At 51.7% G+C, this 21077-nt stretch overlaps 1 protein-coding gene across 1 annotated transcript in view; it reads right to left on the bottom strand.

The window, feature by feature from the left end:
• Window positions 1-21077, bottom strand: part of PLCG2 (phospholipase C gamma 2) — a 150219-nt gene that overhangs the window by 50024 nt on the left and 79118 nt on the right. Inside the window, exons 8-18 of the mRNA XM_060083899.1 lie at window positions 18620-18663; window positions 16984-17056; window positions 12386-12487; window positions 11452-11570; window positions 9823-9908; window positions 8293-8413; window positions 7583-7751; window positions 4119-4223; window positions 2485-2574; window positions 1670-1845; window positions 364-564 (exon numbers count right to left, since the gene is read on the bottom strand). Coding sequence (XP_059939882.1) covers window positions 364-564; window positions 1670-1845; window positions 2485-2574; window positions 4119-4223; window positions 7583-7751; window positions 8293-8413; window positions 9823-9908; window positions 11452-11570; window positions 12386-12487; window positions 16984-17056; window positions 18620-18663 — 1286 coding nt within the window. The remainder of the gene's footprint in view (window positions 1-363; window positions 565-1669; window positions 1846-2484; window positions 2575-4118; window positions 4224-7582; window positions 7752-8292; window positions 8414-9822; window positions 9909-11451; window positions 11571-12385; window positions 12488-16983; window positions 17057-18619; window positions 18664-21077) is intronic.

Below are 21077 nucleotides of genomic sequence, written 5' to 3'. Positions count from 1 at the left end.
AACTAGTTAACCCTTTGCAAGGCCTAACTGATACTCACTTTACAATTATTTTTTCGCTTTCAGACCAAAAGGAATGAGCTTGGACAGAAAACGGTAACACCGGGCCAAAATTATCTCTAAAAATCAAAGCTCAAGACCTCAGGACCACGAAGATAAAGGAGAAGAAAGGAAAGGAGAGGAGGAGGGAGAGGAGAGAGAAACAGGCCATAGGTAACCGGACAGCGGCCGCCCTGGGGAACTGCAAGAGACCCCGGTGGGCCCAGGTGAGGCGCCTCGTGGGAATCTGGGCCCCAGCACACCCGCCAGGCTGGTGTTTCTGATCCGTGAACGCAGTCGCACCCCCAGGGCACAGGGCACACGTACGGCTTCGACTCGTGCGGGCTGGGGTTGGGAACTGGGTCGGTGAGCCGGAGCTCGAACTCGGCACAGCGCAGGTGCGTCTCACTGTAGTGCTGGATGAGGGCATAGATGCTGGTGAACATGAGGTTGTCAGTCAGGTAGTACTTCAGGGTCCCACCCTCCACGGTGGAGCGGATCCGGCAGTGCTGGACGCGGCCCGACCGCCTGCCGGGAGAGGGACCACGTCAGAGCCCAGGCCCGGCCGGCGGGCCCTTCCCGCAGCCGGCGCGGCAGAGAGCACAGGGTGGGCCAGAGCTGTGGCCGGGGCCCCCAGGGGTGGACGCTACGTGCGGCCACACAAGCCTCCGTCTGCTCTTAGCACCCACCCAGCGCTTTCACACAAGTTGATACTTGGGGCTGGATTCCAGACCATCCTACCTACTTCCTCTACCCGCCGTCCCCTTTCACCTACGTAACTGGGCCTCTGGAGCCAGACAGCCTAGGTTCCAATCCTGACTCTGCCACTGAGGAGCTAAGTGACCGTGAACAGGTGACCTGTCCTCTCTGAGCCTCACTATTATGACCCTAGTGGTCAACAAGGACAATGATAGTATCCTCCTCACAGAGATGTCCTGGGGATGAAACGGGATCATACACAGAACGTGCTCGGAACGCGGCCTGGTACGTGGTAAGCATCTGACAGGCGTTAGCTGTCGCGATTGTTTGTATGTTGTTAATATTAGAACTTTTATCCTTCAGGTCTCAATTTAAACACCACTTCTTTCAGGAAGTCTTCCTGGATTATTCTCCCAACATCACACTAGACCCCTCTCTTACAGACTTTCATGACGTCCTGCGCTTTTCCCACTGCACTTGTCAAAACGAGAATAATGTATCATTTGCCTGATTCCTTTTCCACTGTTCATCTCCCTCCCGAAACTCTGATCTCCATCAGGACGAGGACCCTGTCTGTCTGTCACTGCTAAGTCACTGTGCCTAGCACAGAGCAAGTACCCAATAAATAAATCTCTTTTAATGAATTCATGCACAGATGACCGAGTGAGTGAATGAGCACACTCACTACAGCCTCACCCACAGTTCCGTCAGGCCACTTGACAATTTTAAATAGTGCACTGAAATATCGCTCCTCTTGTTGACTACGTTTTGGGGCCCTCACCCAAGTCTTGCCCCACACAGCTCAGTAAATAAAGTCTGGGTTTCCAGCCCAGCCCCACCCAAGTGTGGCCTGAGCTGGCACCACGTGCCTCACGGCGCCCCATCCCACCAGCTGCGAGGAGAAGGCGCGTGCCCCGGGGAGGAGGGCCATTACCAGAAGGACAGGGTGTAGTCATTGGGGTAGGTCTCGCTCTCGCGCACCAAGAAGGTCCCATCCTTGCCCCCCGTCTCGGCGCAGTATTCCTGCAGCAGCTTCTCGGCACTTGTCCTCTTCTCCACCTTCTTGTGGAACCACTTCTCCCCAAAATGCAGCTCCGTGGGGGCTATATCCTGGGCCGCAAAGAGAGGAGGGGTTTCTGAAAACCCGGACCAGACCCCCAGTATCATCAGACTGGTCCCTGTGTGCATGCTGATTCCTGAGTAACAGACCGGACTGGGTAACAGACCAAAAATGGCCTCAGCTCGCTTTTACCCCGAACCCCGAGAGGTCCGGGAAGCCAGCCTCCACTGCCCTCCCCACCCCCCAGCCACCTACTCCTGACACTTCCCCATTTGTGGTGGCCTCCTGGAGTTCTGAGTCCTGGGGTAAGGGGTCCCCAGTACAGCCCTCAACTCTACTGTACAGGAAGCCTGAGAGCCATAATACCCTGGGGGCTGCACTCAAGAGATAGTACCAAGGATGACCAGCAGCCCAGGGGGGCAGGGCAGGAAAGCCAAGAACCAGGCTAGTGGCTAAGGCTGGACAGGACATCCAAATGTCCCCATCCTCCCCAGGGAGCACAGGCCAAGCCAGCCTTTCAGAGAGCAGGAAAGACACCTGAACCTCACTGGCTAAGCACATGGGCCAGCCAGCCAATCAGAGAAGAGCCAGGCAAGCCTTGGTACCCAAAGAGGCAGCTCCTTGGACTGAGCATGTCCAGGCCTGCCGGCCACAGGATGAGAGGAGCATTATAGGAGGTCTCCACCTACCGGGGGCTGTTCATCTTCCACAGTCTGTTCAATGTCATCGCTGAAGGACAGCTTGGCATCAGCAATGGCACAGTAGTGCCGAGTCCATTTCTACAAAGTAAAACCAGCGTTAGGGCTTCCCCAAAGTCTCTGCTCCATCAACTCCGAGGCCCAAGGCCCCTGCCTGGCATCACCCCAGCATTCACTGGGGACTCGCCTTTCCCACTTTTGTAGCCATTTATGGTGGTTTCACAGAATTCGATCCCCTGTGAGACATTTCTTTTAAAACATCTATTTATTCTGGGGTTCTTTTGGCGTTTTCAGGACTTCTTTATTCAGTGTGTCTAAGGGTAGACACAACGTAATATCGTATTGCTTTCATTTGAAGGCTTTTATGAATGATGGGATTGTTTTCTGTGTGTGTGTCCTCATGACTGTCTTTTTCTATTTCATCCATTTTTTAATACTTTCAGGATTTCTCAGCCAGCCTGTCTAGAGACCCTTTCTTCAACATTTAAATATGACTTAATTCTTTATTTAAATTTCAACCATTTTTAATTTTTATTTCTAGAATATAAGAATAGACGTGTAAAAATATACTCAAGTGCAGAAAGACAAACATAATATGATACCACTTAATATGTAGAATCTAAAATATAATGCAAATGAACCTATACACAAAACATAAGCAGACTCACAGACAGAAAACAAACTTAGGGTTACCAAAGGGGAATGTTGCGGGGAGGAATACATTAGGAATATGGGATTAACAGATACAAACTACTATACATAAAACAGATAAGCAACAGGACCTACTGTGTAGCACAGGGAACTATATTCAGTATCTTGTAATAATCTATAATGGAAAATAATCTGAAATACATACACATATAACTGAATCACTTTGCCGTACACCTGAAACTAACACACCATCGTAAATCAAATACACTTCAATCAGTGAATCAATGAATTGATCAATACCTACTCAAATGGATTGCCATGTTAGGTTATGGGATATGAGAAGTGGCATTAACATTCAAAATGCCTCATTCCCATCAAAAAATAATGCTTCCTCGGGACTCCCCTGGTGGTCCAGTGGTTAGGACTCTGCGCTTCCACTGCAGGGGTCCCGGGTTGGATCCCTGGTCAGGGGAACTAAGATCCTGCAAGCCACGTGGCTCGGCCAAAAATAACAGTAATAATGTTTCCAGTGGAACTGCCTCAGATTGGAGGACACTAAGGAGTTAGGACAACGGATTGCATTATCACATCCCAGATTGCATCCTGGGTCAGAAAAAGGACATTAGTGGACAAACTGGAATAAGGTCCACAAATTAGGTGGTAGTATTGTGCCCAGTGTTCAATTCCTCATTATGATAATTATACTCTAGTTACACAGAATGTTACTATTTGGGGAAACTGGGTGAAGCATGTACGAGAACTCTCTGTGCTTGTATGTGTGTGAGAATCTAGAGTATGTTACACTGAATATAAAACTGCTTCAAAGTAAAACACTAATAATGCAAAAGAAAAACAGTTTCCTTAAAAGGACAAATTCACTTGGCACAAAACGGGAGTAAGACAGGAATCCTCCCGGAGCTCTCCAGCAGGCCGTAACGCGCTCAGGGCCTGAGAAGGGGCGCGAGAAGACGCACCTGGTCGATGGAATCCCACATGTACAGTTCACCCTGCTGCTTGTGTTCGTCTTTCTTGTCCTCCATGTTGACATCCACGTCGCCTCGGGGGCCCAGCTTCTTATGCTGAGGGGAAAAATACACAAAGCCTGTCTCCCTAAGACCCAGGTTAGGATCTGTGAGCCAGCAAACATTCATCTACATCAGCCAAGAATCCACCGGATCGTCCCACCTCAGGGCCTTTGCACTGTCTGTTCTCTCTGCCTGGCTTCTCTCTCACTACACTGGCGCTCTGTGCTCGGCGTCACAAACTCAGAGGAGCTTCCCTAAAAATAGCCCACACTCCCCTTCCCACCCAGGTCACTCTCTAGCCCCTGGTAGTTCATCTTCACGCTCGTTAGCCTAAGTGTATCTATGTATCTATCTGTCTTCTGTCTTCCCTGCTAGATTATAAGCCCCATGAGGGCAGGGACTTTGTTTTGTTCCCTGTTGAACCTCCTGTACTAGGTTAGCAGATAGTGCTCGATAAATATTCAGTGAATCAATGAGGTGCCCGCATTCTCCAGCACACAGAGGGCAAGGCAAGATCACAGCCAGTCCATGGGCACAGGCTGTGCAGGGCAGTGGAAGGCACACTGGGGAGGTAGATTTAGAAGACCTGGGTGCAAACAGCACTGCTGCTGCTTTATCGGCTGTGTGACCCTGAGCAGGTGGCCGCACCTCTCTGAACCTCTCATGTCTCATCTGCAAGACTAAGAGAATGATTACGACAACGTCCGCCTGGGCGAGTTCACTGACCACCCATGTGGACTAGCCTTGATAAATCCCCGTTGTGGCGACCTGGTGGAGGGAGCTCAGGATTGGGAGTCAGACCTGGGCTTGAACTCAGGGCCTATCACCTTCCTCGCTGTGTGGCCTTGGCTGCATGACAATCTGTCTCAGTAACTTCCCCTGTAAAATGGGGGTAACAGGGACTTCCCTGGTGGCCCAGTGGCTAAGACTGCGCACTCCCAACGCAGAGGGCCTGGGTTCGATCCCTGGTCAGGGAGCTAGATCCCACACGCCACAGCTAAGAGTTCTCATGCTGCGACTAAAGATCCCGCATGCCGCAACTAAAGATCCCGCATGCCGCAACTACAGATTCCAAACGCCGCAATGAAGACCCAGCGCAGCCAAATAAATAAATATATTTCTTAAAATGGGGTAACATAGCCCCCCTGTCCCGTAAGGCAGTGGGCGTGTAGGATACCTGTAAATAGTGCAGCATGACATAAATGTTCCATTTTGTTCCATCTTTGGCAGGAACTAACTGTGTAACCTCAGCTGAGTCAACCTCTAGACCTCAGGGTCCTCACCTGTCAGGTGGGCTGGGGGCCCGGGATTATCCGTCCTGCAGGGCTGCCATGAGACTGAATAACACTGACGACCGTGCCCAGCCCAGTGTGTGGCACTCAGTGACCACGTACAAATGCTACTTCCACCCCTTTTCCCTGAAATTGAAAGGGCTGAACCAAGAGGTACCACAGGTGGGGCAGCGGGAGCTCTAAAAGGAGTCTTCACACCCTAAAACAAGCGCTGGGAAATCCCTGGGGACACGCAGAGAGCTGTTCTAACAAAAACGGAGGGAAGCCACGGGGGAGCTGGGAATAGAGAGATGCAACGAGGTTCCCTGAAGACGGACGGCCACACCCGAGGAGCCCTGGACGCCTCCACCTCCCGGCCGAGCCCCCTCTGCCTCTCATCCTGCCTTCCTCACGCTAGAAGCTTCCCTGAGCGTCTCAGCGGAACCTGCCCCAGGATCTTAGCCAATTCCTCCAAATATGCTGGTGTTTTGACCCCTGAGGGCGCCAGCCTCCTCCTCTCTGGATGGGCCTCAGCCAAAGCCCCCTCACAATTTGGTGTTTCTCTGTCAAGCGGTTTGTCTCCCTACAAGACCGTGACCTCCTGGCAAGTAGGAGATGTCCCCAATGCATCTTAGTGGCCCAGTGACAATCTAGGGAACATACCACGCGTTCACACTACCCCACCTTCACGGATGTCATCCCCGAAGCCGAAGGGCCTTCTCCCTTCTCTGCCTAGTAAATCCCTGTCTGTGCTTCCTACGGACCTGCCAGCTGTCACTGAAATCCACGCCGCTCCTTCCACCGGTGGCTGCCCAGCTAGAGTCAGCCCCTGCAGATGGTGTGGTCATGTGACTAAGTTCTCACGCACTGGACACAACAGCCCAGGACTGTCCAACTGACGTCCCACCTGCTTACCAGGAATCACTCGCCCTGGACCCCTCACATTCCCGTTTCTAGGAGCTGGAGCTCAATGTGCCTTGCAGCCCAGCATGGACCACACACAAGGACAGTGCCCAAGGGCAGAGCCTTCGCCAGTTCTGTGTCATGGACCCCCTCTGAAGTCTGGGGAAGACTACGGATGCCTTTCTCAGAATAATGTTTATAATGCATAAAATGAAAAGAGAAACCAATTATATCGAAATACAGCTACTAAGTAAATAAAAAATACTTGCAATATACTAATACATGTACTTCTTTATTAACATCTTCCAAAAGATCTACAGGCAGATCTAATAACCATCATAATTTTAAAGTAGTGACGAGCACACGTTATCTTGAGATATTGGCAACAACTGTAGAAGTGATATGAAATTATCCACGATTTCTGCTGGTGGCAAAGCCTCAAGCGGCTTGTTGCCAATATTCATAATGGAAGGAAATGTTAAGTTTTACCTACATGTTAATAACGAGGCACCATTTTTGCCCAAAGTTCACATGCCACCACCTCACGAGTTTTATCTGTGGACTCCCTGGGGGTCTGCAGAACCCCATCTGAAAACCCCTTCCCTGGGAGACTGCAGACCAAGATGAGAAGATCCTGAGTCCCCAGACAACCTCGTGGACCGGAGCTCAGAGCTCCTAGAATACTCTCCCACACATCGAGTCTTGAACTTACACGACTGAAGCCACGGTCCATCTGGTCTCTTAACCCTAGTAATACACATGCCCAAACGTCACCCCTCCTGGCATCCGTGGTACGGCCGTCACTCATCCCTCCCCACAGCCACCCCTCGCCTCTAGTGCACGCAGCCCTCTGGGGCAACTGTTCCCTTCCAGTCCACCCCCCACGCGAGAACAGAGCCTGGGTCGCTGGAACAGCCCCAGCTCCGCACGAGGGCCTGACGCAGAGCGGGCCGTGGTGAAGACTGGCCAAAACAAACGCACAGAAGTGAGTGAACACTTCTGGGGCACCTGCTGTGGGACAGGGCAGTCCCAAGCGCTCCGCACATGTCCCTCCGCGTTACGCTTGCAGCACACAAACGACGCGGGTTCTGTGGTGAAGCCCCAGACCGCGAGGACGCAGAGGCGGCGGGAGGTGAAGCGACCTGGCCCGGGTCAGGCGCGAGGTCAGTGAGCAGAACGGGGAGCCCGTGCCCCAAGCCGCCGGCTCTCCCCATGTGAGCGACAGCCCCGGGCCGCTACCTTGATGATGATCTTCTCCCGCAGCTGGCTGGGCGACGGCAGCTGGTCGGCACTGGCCTCCGTGGGCTTGGTCAGCAGCAGGTCGCCGAACGCCTCCTTGAACACCCGGGCCATGTGGCGCTGCTGCTCCACGCAGCAGTGCTCCTCGATGGACAGGATCACGGGGAAGCTGCGGGCGGCGGGGAGGGAGGGGCGCTCAGCAAGCGGGACGGGGCCTCCGGGGCCAGGGCGTGCCCTGTGCTCTCGGCGTAGGGGGACGCCAGCACTCAGCTGGGGCTTCTCGGCAGTGACTTTGGCCAGGATGGAGCCCGGGGTGGGGTGTGCATGTGCGGGGGGGTATCTGTGTCGCTATGTGGGGTATACACGTGTGTCTGTACGTGGAGAATATACGTCTGATCATGTGTCTGCGGAGGGGGTGTCTCTGTGTCTTTGTGTTCCGGGGGTGTTCTATGCGGGCGGTGCCTCTGCACGTGAGCATCTGTGTGGGATGTGCGTGAACGTACGTGCGTGTGCGCTGGGGGGAAGGGGGCGTCTGCGCCCATCCGTGGGGGACTGCCCGTGTCTGTGGGAGGGTGTCTCTGAGTGTGTGTGTGTGTGTCCATGTGGGGTGTGTCTGCAAGGGGGGTATGTTTGTGTGTGTGTCCGTCCACCCAACCCCAGCTGCCTTCCCCTTAAAGGTGAACCACCAGGAAGGAAATCAGCCAACCGACCTCGAGGTGACAAAGGCATGGTCTTTGATGGCCTGCACGACATCATCAAACTTGATCTTGGTGGTCCGCGTCCAGCCGTGGTAGATGATGGGCTTCCCGTCAGGCCCGTCCCAGCAGTCCACTGAGGGCAGAGATGTGCAGCCTGAGCACCCGCGCCTCCCTAGTCCAATGAGGGTGGCCACGCTGCCCGGGTGACGACCGTGCCACCAGCCCCGGCCCCCGCACTGGCTCAGTCACCAGGACCCCGGGGCCAGACCCGGCATTGCCCTCAGGGGCCACCAACATGAGGACACGTGTTACCTACGCAGTTACAGGAAGATTTTGGTCGTCTAATTAAAGGTCCCGCTGTCCAAAAGAAACGAAATGTTTCTTTTTTAACAAGAGATTTATCATGTGTTTTATCTTCTGATTTGACTTGTCTAAACCTTGGCTTGCTTTTTCTGCCAGAAGAAAGAATACAGAGCAATGGGAAATTTATTTTTAAAGATTCATGGTGGGTTTCCCTGGTGGCGCAGTGGTTGGGAGTCCGCCTGCCGATGCGGGGGACGCGGGTTCGTGCCCCGGTCTGGGAGGATCCCACATGCCGCGGAGCGGCTGGGCCTGTGAGCCATGGCCGCTGAGGCTGTGCGTCCGGAGCCTGTGCTCCACAACGGGAGAGGCCACAGCAGTGAGAGGCCCGCGTACCGCAAAACAAAAAAAACAAAACAAACAAACAAACAAACAAAGATTCATGGTAAAAAATTCAGACCAAACTAGGTTATGCAGAAAGTGAGCATCCCCTGTATTTTTGACCCCCAGAGGGAATAGGAGCTGACAGTTTCAAACTTGATTTTTTCACATTTGCTTTTTCCTAAGGGGGGAAAAAGGCATAAATTAAGCAACACTCTGTAGGAATAGCTGCCATCAAGGTCTGATACCGTGATGGATGCTTTTGATAGAACTGGAGCCCACATCAGTGGTCTGTGCCTCTTCTCAGCCCAGTACAGCCATGAGCCTCTGGCGCTGAGTCGGGCCGGGGGCGAAGGGTTGGGGGACAGGAGGAAGCACCGGCCCCCGGCCATGTCCGGGGCCTGGAATCACCTCTGCCTGGGTGGCTGTGAGCAACTGGGGACAGAAGAGTCAGGGCGGTGGCCGTGGCAGGGCCGTTGCTAAAGCACGCAGGGCGTCTGCTGCCTCGGACACAGCAGCCCAGAAAGAAGCCGAGGGACAGGAGGACAGTAAGGCCGTCCTGGCTACTGGCCTCCCAGCCCCTCCACTGTATCCGGACACTTTCTGGAGCCCAAGGTGCTGTGGCTCCAGCCTGGCCCGGCTCAACACCACTCCTCGTCGTGGCGACCTTCTCTTCTGGGGAAAGGTCCCCGGCTGGTGGCCGCGTGGCTCACCCCAGATGCTACGGGCACCTGCGTTCTCTCTCCATCTGTCCCGTGCATCCCCACTACTCAGGCCTCCAAACACACAAAGCATCCAGCAACAACACGGCCAGTCTCAGCCCGCCGACCGCGTGGCTGCCAGCGCGAAGGGGGTACTCACGCTCAATGCAGCGGCAGCCCATCCGCAGACAGCGGATATAGGCCTCCGGGGACGACTCGCTCCGAAGCTGGTCACCCGTGAGGTACCTGGACGAGAGGAGGTGGGTGGCTGTGTGGGAGCAGGCCTGCAGCTCAGGGCATCCCCGGGGAACTTCTCAGCCCGAGCTCCCAAAGGCCTGAGTTCTCCCTGTCTACAAAGACCCCCATTTAGGATCCGGGCCAGACACATGCAGTCGTGTGGCCGAGCCAGTCATGAGACTCAGGCCGTGACCGTGGGCTGTGAAGGGTAACCATCCTGGCAATCCAAGTGTGGGCTCGAGAACCTGTGTTCTTTCGAGGAGAATTCGGTCAAAGGGTGTCAGGCGGGAGACTGACGTATGATGATAAATTAACGACCGCCCTGCCCCACCGCTGCCCACTAGGCCCTCAGTCTCAACAGGGCAGAGATGGGCCATCATTCTGATACCAGGGCCCCAGGCCAAGCACAGAACAGATGGGACTTACTACCCTATGAACTATGTCCACCAAAACTGACATGAAAATACCTATTTTTATCACTCTCCTCCTCACCACATTCCCCCTTTAAGAGTCTGTGGTGCTCAGCTGTTTTCTAGGTTTGGTAGAACTGATCATTCTAAGACACAAACTCAAACCAACGGACATGGTGGGGAAGAGAGAACCATGAAGTGAATTTGCCCCGGAAAAAGAAGGCGCCTTCCAAAATGCCTGGAGATGAACTTAAGGGTCTTCTCTCCAACTCCTGCCTGGACTGACACTTGGTAAAGTACCAGTCGACAGCTCTCTGGATGCCCAGGACCCAAGGCCTCCACCCCTTCACCTTACAAAGCAGACTGAGTATCAGAATTTGAGTGTAACACCCATTTCTCCCTTCCCGTCTGCTCTTTTTTGCAATCAGGGCAATCTTCCAAAGATAAGCATTTGAGTGTGTTGTTCTCTGGCCTAAAGGCTATCAGTGGCTCCCACTGCCACTGCCCTCGCTCTGACCTCAACGATTCCACTCAAGCTGACCCTCCTGTCCTCCTCTCCTGCCACTCACCCTCCCACATTCTACACTCTAGTCCTACTAGAAACCCCTCAGTTCCTCCTGCCCCTGGACCTTTGCACATGCCGTTCCTCTGTCTGAAACCCTCCTCCTCGCCTCACCACCTGTTCTTCTCTCACCAACTCCGGCTCATCGTTAAGACACAAAGGAGGCCTTTTCCCCTCCAAGCTCATGAGGACGGGGCTGCTCCTACCCTTTTCACTGCTGTATCCCCAGCACCCAGCAAGCACAGGGCCTGGCACAGGGCAAACTCTCAGTAAATATCAGTTCAATGACTAATTCAATTGCTTTCCTGTGACTACTAAGAGAATGAGATGCTCAAACAGTGCCAACCAGCTTTGTCGACTTGCTTCTTAGGGCCACAGAAAAAGGTTTATTATTGCAAAACCAACTGGGAAAGAGAGATGCATCCCCCCATCCTCCAGAAGCTTTCATATATTCCAATCTGAGCAGCAAGGGCCTGCACTCTGCCCACTGCCCACATGCTCTGCCAGAGCAGTGCACTTGAGCGCCCACCGTATTGCCCTTCACCTGCCTGACCCACTGCAGGCTCACGGTGAAACTCACGTGTTATGTGATGAGGAGATCCAGTAATGAGACAAGGGGTTGTTCATGTCCTGCACGTCCACCACGTCATACTTCTCGTCCCAAATGCTGTTCTCCCGGGAAAACAGGTACGTGAGGAACTAGGAGAGTGACAGACACAAAGAGGGGATCGTCACACTAAGGACGGGGGGTACCGGGTTCTTCTGGGTCTGTGTCAACCCGGGGTGATGGGACATGAATATTCAACAGATGGTCTCTAGACCTCAGTTACCCACATTTTCAGTGCAGAAAACTCAGACTGCAAGAGGCTGTACCAACACACGTTTCATTGACCTATATTTACCTTTTTAACGTGTATCCTCAAATATTTGAGGCTACAAGAGTATATGCTGCCCATATATAAGTTTTAAGGCATAATAACATTATGAACATTTGTGAACCTACATGAGAAACGGAACATGCCAGTATCGTAACATCTAAAAGGCAGGAAATTTCATATCCCAATTCCTGACCCCTTAAAAAAAAAAATCAGAAGATTGAGTGACAGTGGGTAACACTCTGTTTCCTGGGACCCACGGTACAGGGTACTGGAGCTCCCCAGTGCCCCCTCACACAGGGCCAAAAGCACCGATTTCCACATCGTGCAGGAGCCCCATAAACCTTGGAATTTCCCTGCTCTGCTTGTAATGGTTAGAGACTCCCTGGTAGCACACGCCCCCTAGTGACAAAAGCAAAGATCCCGCCCAGGCTATGGGATCAAATAGAGGAGGAGAAAAACCAAAGGCTGTGATGGTTCAGGACCTGGAAGGAAAAAAAAAAGAGTTATCGACTAAGAGAGCCAGTCTCGGGGCATCTAACAGCAAAGCCCTCCAAGGGAAGAGACCCAGAAACTATACCTCGGAGGACAGAGACTTGCATCACAAAGCCATGCCAACAGGACAAGGGGCCCACTTACCTCATCCACAAACAGGAAGGGCTCGGCAGTTTCTCTCATCGTGTCATCAATGAACTTTGTCATCCGCTCACGGACTTTGTTCAGATCCTGAGCCCACAGCTCCTTAGAATGATAAAGAGAACAAGAAGTCATCAGAAAGAGGAACTGCAAAATTCTTTGCCTCTCAGGATCCGGTTTCAGTCTGCACGCACATGCAATCAAGGCCTTACCCTGTGCATGGCAAACATTTTCCCTAAAGGACCAGAGAGTAAACATTTTAGACTCTGGGCCCCAACCACTCAATTCTGCTACTGTCATGCAAAAGGAGCCACAGACAACAGGCACACAAATAGCTGTGGCTGAGTTTGTAAATAAAACTTTATTTATAAAAACAGGCAGTGGGCCAGACCTGGCCCCTGGGTGTAGTCTGCCGACTCCTGCTCTATGCTAGTTCTTTATACGTGTTATCACAAGGAGGCGGGGAGCACAGTTACATCAGACCACTGGGGTTACTCGCCTGGCTGACGCTGGGCAAGTTACACACCTTTTCTGTGCCTCCTCATCCATTACGTGGGAATAATGGTATCTACGCACAGAGGCTATGAGGGGCTGGATGAAATAAGGGTCTGTGCTTAACACAGCACCTGGTACACAGAAGGTGCTCAAACCACGGCACTGTGTGAGGAATCGCCATCCTCCCATGACATCTCATTTAGTCCAGAAAACTCTGCAGGTCAAACACTGTCATCGTCATTTTACAGACAAGGAAACAGAAGCTCAGGACATCACATGACGATCCCAACTTCACACAGCCAGTAAGCAGGAGAGCTGGGCTTCCAAATAACTGAACTGTGGAAAACGGACATAGAATCAGTCCAGATCAGTGAAGCAGTGCTGCTCAGACAACAGTAACGTCTGAAAGATACATGACCAGTTCAAAAACAGCTTCTGCACGGTCTCAGAACTTCGAAAGCCCTTTAGAAAAAGAATATATAACAGAAAGTAACTTTGTTTTCCTCTACAAACCCTAAAACCCCAAATATTCATAGACAAAAGGATGACACCTGACCCATAGATTCAACTTTGACCCATGTTTTCTGGGTTCCAAATATTCTAAAATCTCTATCTTTAAGAATCATAAAAGCAGATGTGCTACCGGACGTGTGCAGTTGGATGGGAAGGGTCAGATCAGGACGTTTGAAAGAAGGAAAAGCATAATGGCAGACACAAATGAGGTGGGTGCAAATCAACAATAAGCCTTGCTGTTCATCCTTGCGAATCTACTTGGATAAAGGACACCCAATAGCTGGGAGCTGGGGGAGCATCCAGTTCATTTGAATACAGCAGTGATGCAATCCTTGAATACCAGAACATGAAACTCAAATTGCAGGATACTTAATGCAAATGCCTTGCCAGCCCTAGATGCCCCCAAAATGCCAGAAGCTTCCTGCTTCCTCCTCCTAAAAAGCTTTCACATAAAAAAACACGGGTACTGGACTTCCCTGGTGGCGCAGTGGTTAAGAATCCGCCTGCCAATGCAGTGGACAGGGGTTCGATCCCTGGTCCAGGGAGATGCCACATGCCACAGAACTAAGCCTGTGTGCCACAACTACTGAGCCTGCGCTCTAGAGCCCATGAGCCACAACTATTGAGCCCGTGTGCCACAACTACCGAGCCCATGCACCCAACTACTGAAGCCTGCACACTCTAGGGCCCGCGAGCTGCAACTACTGAACCCGCATGCTACAGCTATTGAAGCTCACGCACCTAGAGCCCGTGCTCCACAAGAGAAGCCACCGCAATGAGAAGCCCACGCACTGCTCACCACAACTAGAGAGAAAAACCCATGTGCAGTAACGAAGACCCAATGTAGCCAAATAAATAAATTAATTACTTAGTTAATTAAAAAACAAAAACAAAAACATGGGTACTTAGCTGCTGTAACCTGGAACTGCACTGGCTGTAAATAAGAAATCTTCTGCCTAAAGGAGTTTAAAATATGAATAGTCTGGGGGGTGGGTAGAAAAATGTATCTACTTGGTGTGGGGTACTGAGTGGGGCAACTATCAATATAATAATGAAAATGATCAGCGTAGTGATAAGAGGAGCGAGCATGGTGAGGCCGTCAACACTGGGCAGGGGCAGCCACCGTGTCTGTGCTCAGCCTTGTCACAGGGTGGCTCATTTTGAACTCACACGAGCCCAGGCAGGACATATAATATTATTCTCCAGTTATATAAATAAGAAAGCTGAGGCTTCAGTCATGAATTAAGTTGACCTAATGATGAGCCCAAGACCAACGCAGGCACATCAGTTCCGGGTCAGTCAGGGTCACCCATGCCTCCCAGCGCTGGACTGCGGCACATTTAACCAGCCCTCGGATGGAAATTCACATCAGTTCCAAGTTCTCATTTCTATGAAAAATGCTGCCATTATTTCTTTAGGATAAGTTCCTAGGAGAGCAATTATTTAATCCAAGTATATAAACCTTTTTTCAAAGTTTTCATTTTAATTGTGTATTGCCAATGGGTTTTCTAAAAACCTGTACTAATTCGCACACGAAGTGCTATGGTGGTTATTCCACATGTGAGCATCCACCACCGCCGACAAACGTCCTAGGTCACTGACTCTTCTCCATGCCAGCATCCCACAGAGCGCGGGGAGCTGGGCCATTCAGGGTCCACGAAACGGACGGCTCAGGGGTCCCACCCCTGGCAGCACATCTTGTTCCCATCACGCGCACCCACACACATGCTCGTGGGCTGCCTGCGTCCCAGCTCCCGGATGCGGGATCCTGACGGCCTGTACCTTGCTCCTGGCCCACAGCCCTGATCTCTGAGGGCAGCCCAGCCACGGGGCCAGTGTAGGGAAAGCCTGCGACCCTCCCCTGGAATAAAATTACTGAGCACGAGGTGGTGGATGCCAGGATATAAGACTACTTGTCTCTAGGAGTTTAACCGTTTAACTTCAACGCCTACAAAACTGAGTAAGTCAGCGCAAGGCAGAGCGCGGCAGAAAAGCAAACAGCCTGTGCCTCTGTCTCTGCTTTACTCTCCTGGCAGCACCGCATCGTGCGTGTAATCGTGCTCAGCAGAACTCACGGATCCCCCCTCGGTTCACCCGCCCTGGGTCGTAGTCTCAGGCGGGGCAAGGAAGCCTTCTCCTGGTCACTGGCATTCACCCCGCGTGGGGAGAGTGCAACACCTCAAAGCCCTCGGTCAGCGCTCATCACGCACCACAGCAGCTGCCAGCTCTGCACCTCGCGCAAGCGGGCGTCTGTTCGTTACGTTCCCCACAATCAGCGACATCTGAACGTGGGACGTGTACTGCGTGACACTAAGAAATTCGTGTTCATTGTGAGAGGTGTAACAGGGGTATTATGGCCATGTTTTCTACAAAAAAAAAAAGTCCATTTCATAAGAGAGATGTGCTGAAGTATTTTCAAATGGAATGATACACAGTCCGGGGTTTACTTTAGAATTTGCCAGCAAAGAAATGAAGAAGGAAGGGAAGGGAGACACGTGGGTATGGGGATGGAGGATGGATGAAATTAAAGTGGCAGACTGTTCTTAACTCTGTAATCAGAGTGATGGGTACAGGGTGGCTTAGATGCCAGCTTGTCTACTTTTGTGTATGTTTGAGATGTTCTATAATACACAGTATTTTTTTAAAGTAAATGAACTGAATATTACTATGAAAAAGACTATATATTGTTATTATGAAAAAGTCTATTAAAAAACCTAATAAAGAGAATAAAAGTAAACGAAACTCCAGTGATATAAATAAAAATTTGAAATAGATATGTGACTATGCACATATATACGTACTCATACACACACACAAAGATCAAGACCATCTTGTCTAATTCCCACAATTCTGAGAGGCAGGGTTCTCATCCCCACTTAAAGAGGAGGAAAGTGGGGCACAGAAAGGTCAAACCACCTGCCCAAGGTCGCACAGCTAGTGAGAGGATGTCAGGTTTCTCTCACTCTAACTCAGTTTCTCAGCCGAGGTACTAGTGACATGTGGGGTTGGGTAATTCCTTGTTGGGGGGCGGGGCGCTGACCTGTGCACCTCTGGATGTTGAGCAGCATCCCTGGCCTCTACCCACCAGATGCCAGTGGCAGCCCTGAGTTGAGTCTGCAGCCATTGCCTTGGGGCAGAACCGTCCCCTAGAAAACCACTGCCCAACACAAACTCTGACTCAGCCACCAGCCCGGAGCCCACACGCAAACATTCCGGGAGACGTCCACATGTCATTTAAGGACAGCTGTGCCACCTTATCCCCCAGAAGACCCGCAGGCTCATCCGCCTTAGTCACACCCTCCAGGAGTCAGGGAAGGCTTCCTGGGGGAGCGACACCAGAGGTGAGCTGAGAGGAGGAGCAGAAGCCAGCAGGTGAGGACACCGTCCGCCCGCCATGCGGTGCTCTCCTTCCCTTCCTCCAGCTGGGGTCTGGGAAAGGGGCTGAAGAGAGGCCAATCTGATCCCAGAGTCTAAGCCCCCGAGGTGGCACTGAGCAGGGAGACGACACCTGTTTCATGGCGGCAGGTGGTGAGAAGGTGAGCAAGCGCTGGGGCAGCCCCACCCCAGAAGTCCCTGCCCTGCTGTCCTCTCACCTGCTGCTCATGTAAGAGAAACCGCTGGAAGTCGTGCAGGTGAACTGCGGAGGCATCCGGCCGGTCGGTGTTGCTGCCCTCGGGGAAAGGGAAGGTGTTGAGAGAGGGGCATCCAACAGTCAGGAGGCGATCCCAGCCAGCAGGACGGCCACCCAGACACCCTGCCGAGTGCTCCCCACAGGGCCAGGTGCAGGCTGGCCAACAGGAAGACAAAAGTGACCCAGGTGACATCCCTGACCCAGGAGGATTCAGAGGGGCCCTGAAACCAGAACCTGGGAGAACTGGGCCCTGGAATCTACACCCAGCTGCTCCCAGGTGGTCCACGTGCAAGGCAGAATGAAGGGGGAGGGCGGGCGGGCGCGGGCACGGACAGGCGTGGACAGCAAATGCCCGGGCAGGGCTGGATGTGGAGAGCGCCTGGGGTAGGCGATGCTGGAGAAATGACTCCAGAGTTGGCTGAGCCATCGAGGGCTCTGAAGCAGGAGTGTGGGCCAGATGAAGCCCCCAACTCTGGCGGACAGGGAGAATCATCTGGAACATGCAAGACGAGAGCCGTGAAGCGAGCAGAGGCCCGCTGCTGGGAGAGTTTTCCATTTGACACGGACCCCTTCACCCTGAATAAAGGGAGGTTCCACCTCGGCCAGCAGCTTGCTGACTGATGGCCTGGTGGAGAGGATGCTCACAGCCACCAGAAAACCAGAACCTCACTGGACTGGCAACCCTGTTCGCTATGGAAAGTGTATCTGGCAGAGCAGGGCATTCCGGGGAAATCTGTACTTTTCCCTGAGCACATGCAGCGGGGGTGGAAGTGTGTGGGGGGGGTCTCTTTTGAAATACAGGAGATAAAACAAGCTTTAAGCTTTCTCTCTTTACTAAACACTCAGGGTCCAAAAGTCTGTTGTCTTTGAGTGCATTTCCAGCCTTCTTCCCTAACCAGCCTCATGGTCCAACAAGACTAATCTTTTCATTAAAATACCACATAAGAATTGGATTCATTTTATATACATTTTGGAGTCTTGGGGTTTCTGGCTTAGAATGTAACAGAAGGAACAGTTGCCAGGGCACCCTCATCAATGAAGGCTGCTTCCAAAAAGTAGGCCCAGGTCAGTGGGCCGCAAATCACACTCTAGGTGCTATTAACTCCATGACAAACATTTCTCCCAGGTAGACAGGCTTGGAGGACATAGAACACTTTATAATTAGGGGAATTAGTAAGTGCAGTAGAGGTCCTGACAAGTCCTGCAGCGCTTAGGTTTTAATAATAATATAATTATCACTATTTACGAGCCCTGCCATGCACCACAGGAAGCACTTGATATGCTTCAACTCATCTGAATTCAGTTCACTCTGCTTAGCCAGGAATTTCCCCAACTCACCTCTGGGAAAGGAGGTCCTGAAGCAAGCAGGCTTCTCTACAGAACCTTCTGGGTCACCCTCCCAACATTCCACAAGCCCTGTTGCTGTGCATGTTTATTCGTGGCACAGGCTTGGGATGGCCAGTTCCCCAACAGGGGGACCCCAGTGCCTGCCAGAGAGGTGACCTCCTGGAGTTCCGATGGCAAGGCTGGGGGGACCCACAAGGGCACCAACGCCCGGCACAACTACCCAGAACAACAACCCAGCAGAGGTGCCTCACCCCAAGATGAACACGGAGGAATCCTTTTTGAATTCGTCAAGAATCTAAAATAGAAAACAGAAGGAACACACCCATGAAACAAGAACGTTAGACAAGTCGAGCCACTTCATGCAAATAAACAGATTTTTTTGTTGTTAAAAAATTATCATTGTCATTTATGTGACTTGCAAATGTTCAAATATTTATATCTTTACACAAAAGGTGGAAGTCTTCCTCATCCCTTGCAAAAGTCTTTTTTCTGAAAAGCAATCACTCGATAATTTGGCAGGTCTCCATCTAGAGTTCGTTTTATGGATATTCTTTTTTTTTTTTTTTTTTGCGCGGTACACAGGCTTCTCACCGTTGTGGCCTCTCCCGTTGCGGAGCACAGGCTCCGGACGCGCAGGCTCAGCGGCCACGGCTCACGGGCCTAGCCGCTCCGCAGCATGTGGGATCCTCCCAGACCGGGGCACGAACCCGTATCCCCCGCATCGGCAGGCGGACTCTCAACCACTGCGCCACCAGGGAAGCCCTGGATATTCATTTAATTCTATCTTATCATATTATATTACATCTACGTCTCTCAACTTTTTGCTGTTGTTTCAAGCTTTACGTCTTATTCAGCAACCTCCAATCGCCCTACCTCACTACTTTCAAAACCCACAATGTACTCCATAACATGTCTTTCAATTTTCTGCTATTATATCCAGTCTTACAAAGAATGTTCATACATATATATATCTTTGTCCACTTGTGCCAGCATTTCCATTGGGTAGTTTCCTGGGCAGGAAAGCGCCTGGACACGGGGTGTGTACTTTGGCAGATTCACCAATTTGCTTTCAAAACAGCTGTCCTGACCAGCATGCCCACCAGAGAACGCACACCCTTTTCTGCACCCTCACGGGTACATTTTCAATCCTTAATATTTCAATGAGCTCATTTCTAATCCTTGAATTCAAAAGAAAGAAACAAATATTGGACAGCTCTGGTCCTACACTTCACGGCCTACTGATCTCCCAACCACTGATGGAAGGATGGCGAGCTCCTCCCCCAGGAAGGCCTGGGGTCCCCCAACCCCCAGCCTCCACTCACTGGCCAGGCATTTTCCACATGCACGCGCACGCATGCATGCATGCACACAGTCACACGCCACACACACGCACACCCATACTGCATCCATTTCTGGCTAGGTAGCATCACTGAAGTAATCTTTAATGAGACTGCGATTGGATAAGCATTTGAGTAACTCAGGGCACAAATGGAAATGTAGCCCCTGGCAGGTTACAAACGCTAATGATATAAAACAACTCCTGCTCTAGATTCCCCAAGTCCTCTTGCCAAACTGCTTGCACTCCAGGATGACGTGGAAACTCTATGTTCTAGAAAAGGTATCCACAGGCCCCTGGGAAGAATCAGGAGATCTGCATAAGTCTGTGCAAATATGTTTTTTTTTTTTCCTCGAAAGATGATCCATAGCTTTAGTGAGCATCTCAAAGAAGTAGGTCACCAAAAAAGATCAGAAGTCACTCTTTTAGAATGCCTTAGAAGTACTTCCTTTCATTTATGTGTCATTTACAGCATGGCTATTTATTTTAAAAAGAAAAGGGATTTTAGGCAGTGCCAGCAGTTTGTTCTCTGGAGTCATGTGGCCCTTAGATCACTGGGTCCATCTGGTGCTTAAGGCCGGATCCTTTCCAAACCCAAATCCTGAAACTGGTTTCCCTACATCTGGAGAAAGGCCATCTGTGACCCCCCTTCAACTGTCCACTCCACGCGGCCCTTACTTAAAGCCAGCCCCATCCTTGCCTTGCCTTGCAATGATGTCCAGAAAAAGCTGCACCCCATGTCAGCTACATGAGGAGCTGGGATGAAGGAGGAGGTGCCTCTACTGTGGAGATGCTCCAGAGCCAGGAAAGACCGGGAGCAACACCTCAGCTTCCCCACTCCTCTGCCTGCAATCTCCTGTCACCCCATTTGCTGAACCCCCTGGAGGCAGAGGTGCCTGGGAACTTGTTTGTAAGAATCAGCCCCTCGGGGTACAGAGCAGGGCAGAGAATGGACTAAAATTGAAGAGGCAAATATGACCAGCCCAGGGCTCACCACTCAGGTAGCACACATGGAAGCAAACCCAGTTCTCTCAGAATTCAAAGGCCAAGCTGCCTGAGAATATGTTAGGAGATGGGCAGAATGCACTGGGGGGCAGGGGTCATGGGAAGTGGGAGAGAGGAAGCAAGGCGATTCCTGGGCTCTCCCAATGGGGCGGCCATGTATGGGTTCACGGCAATGGAGGTGGGGGGTGGTGCTGAGTATCATGCCACCTCTTCTGGACGTTCTAGTGTGAGATGCGAGGCAAGCTGGCAGTCAGGAGAGTCTGGCATTCAGGGGAGACATGGGGGCCGGAGACATATGTTTCTGGGAGTAATCAGCATAAGATGCTATTTGAAGCCGGGGGACCAGACAGGATCACACCAAGAGTAAA

The sequence above is a fragment of the Mesoplodon densirostris genome, chromosome 19, assembly GCF_025265405.1.
Source record: "Mesoplodon densirostris isolate mMesDen1 chromosome 19, mMesDen1 primary haplotype, whole genome shotgun sequence".
Taxonomy (NCBI): Eukaryota; Metazoa; Chordata; class Mammalia; order Artiodactyla; family Ziphiidae; genus Mesoplodon; species Mesoplodon densirostris.
The sequence above is the reverse complement of the archived record's forward strand: the minus strand, read 5'-3'. Positions and strand labels throughout refer to the sequence as shown.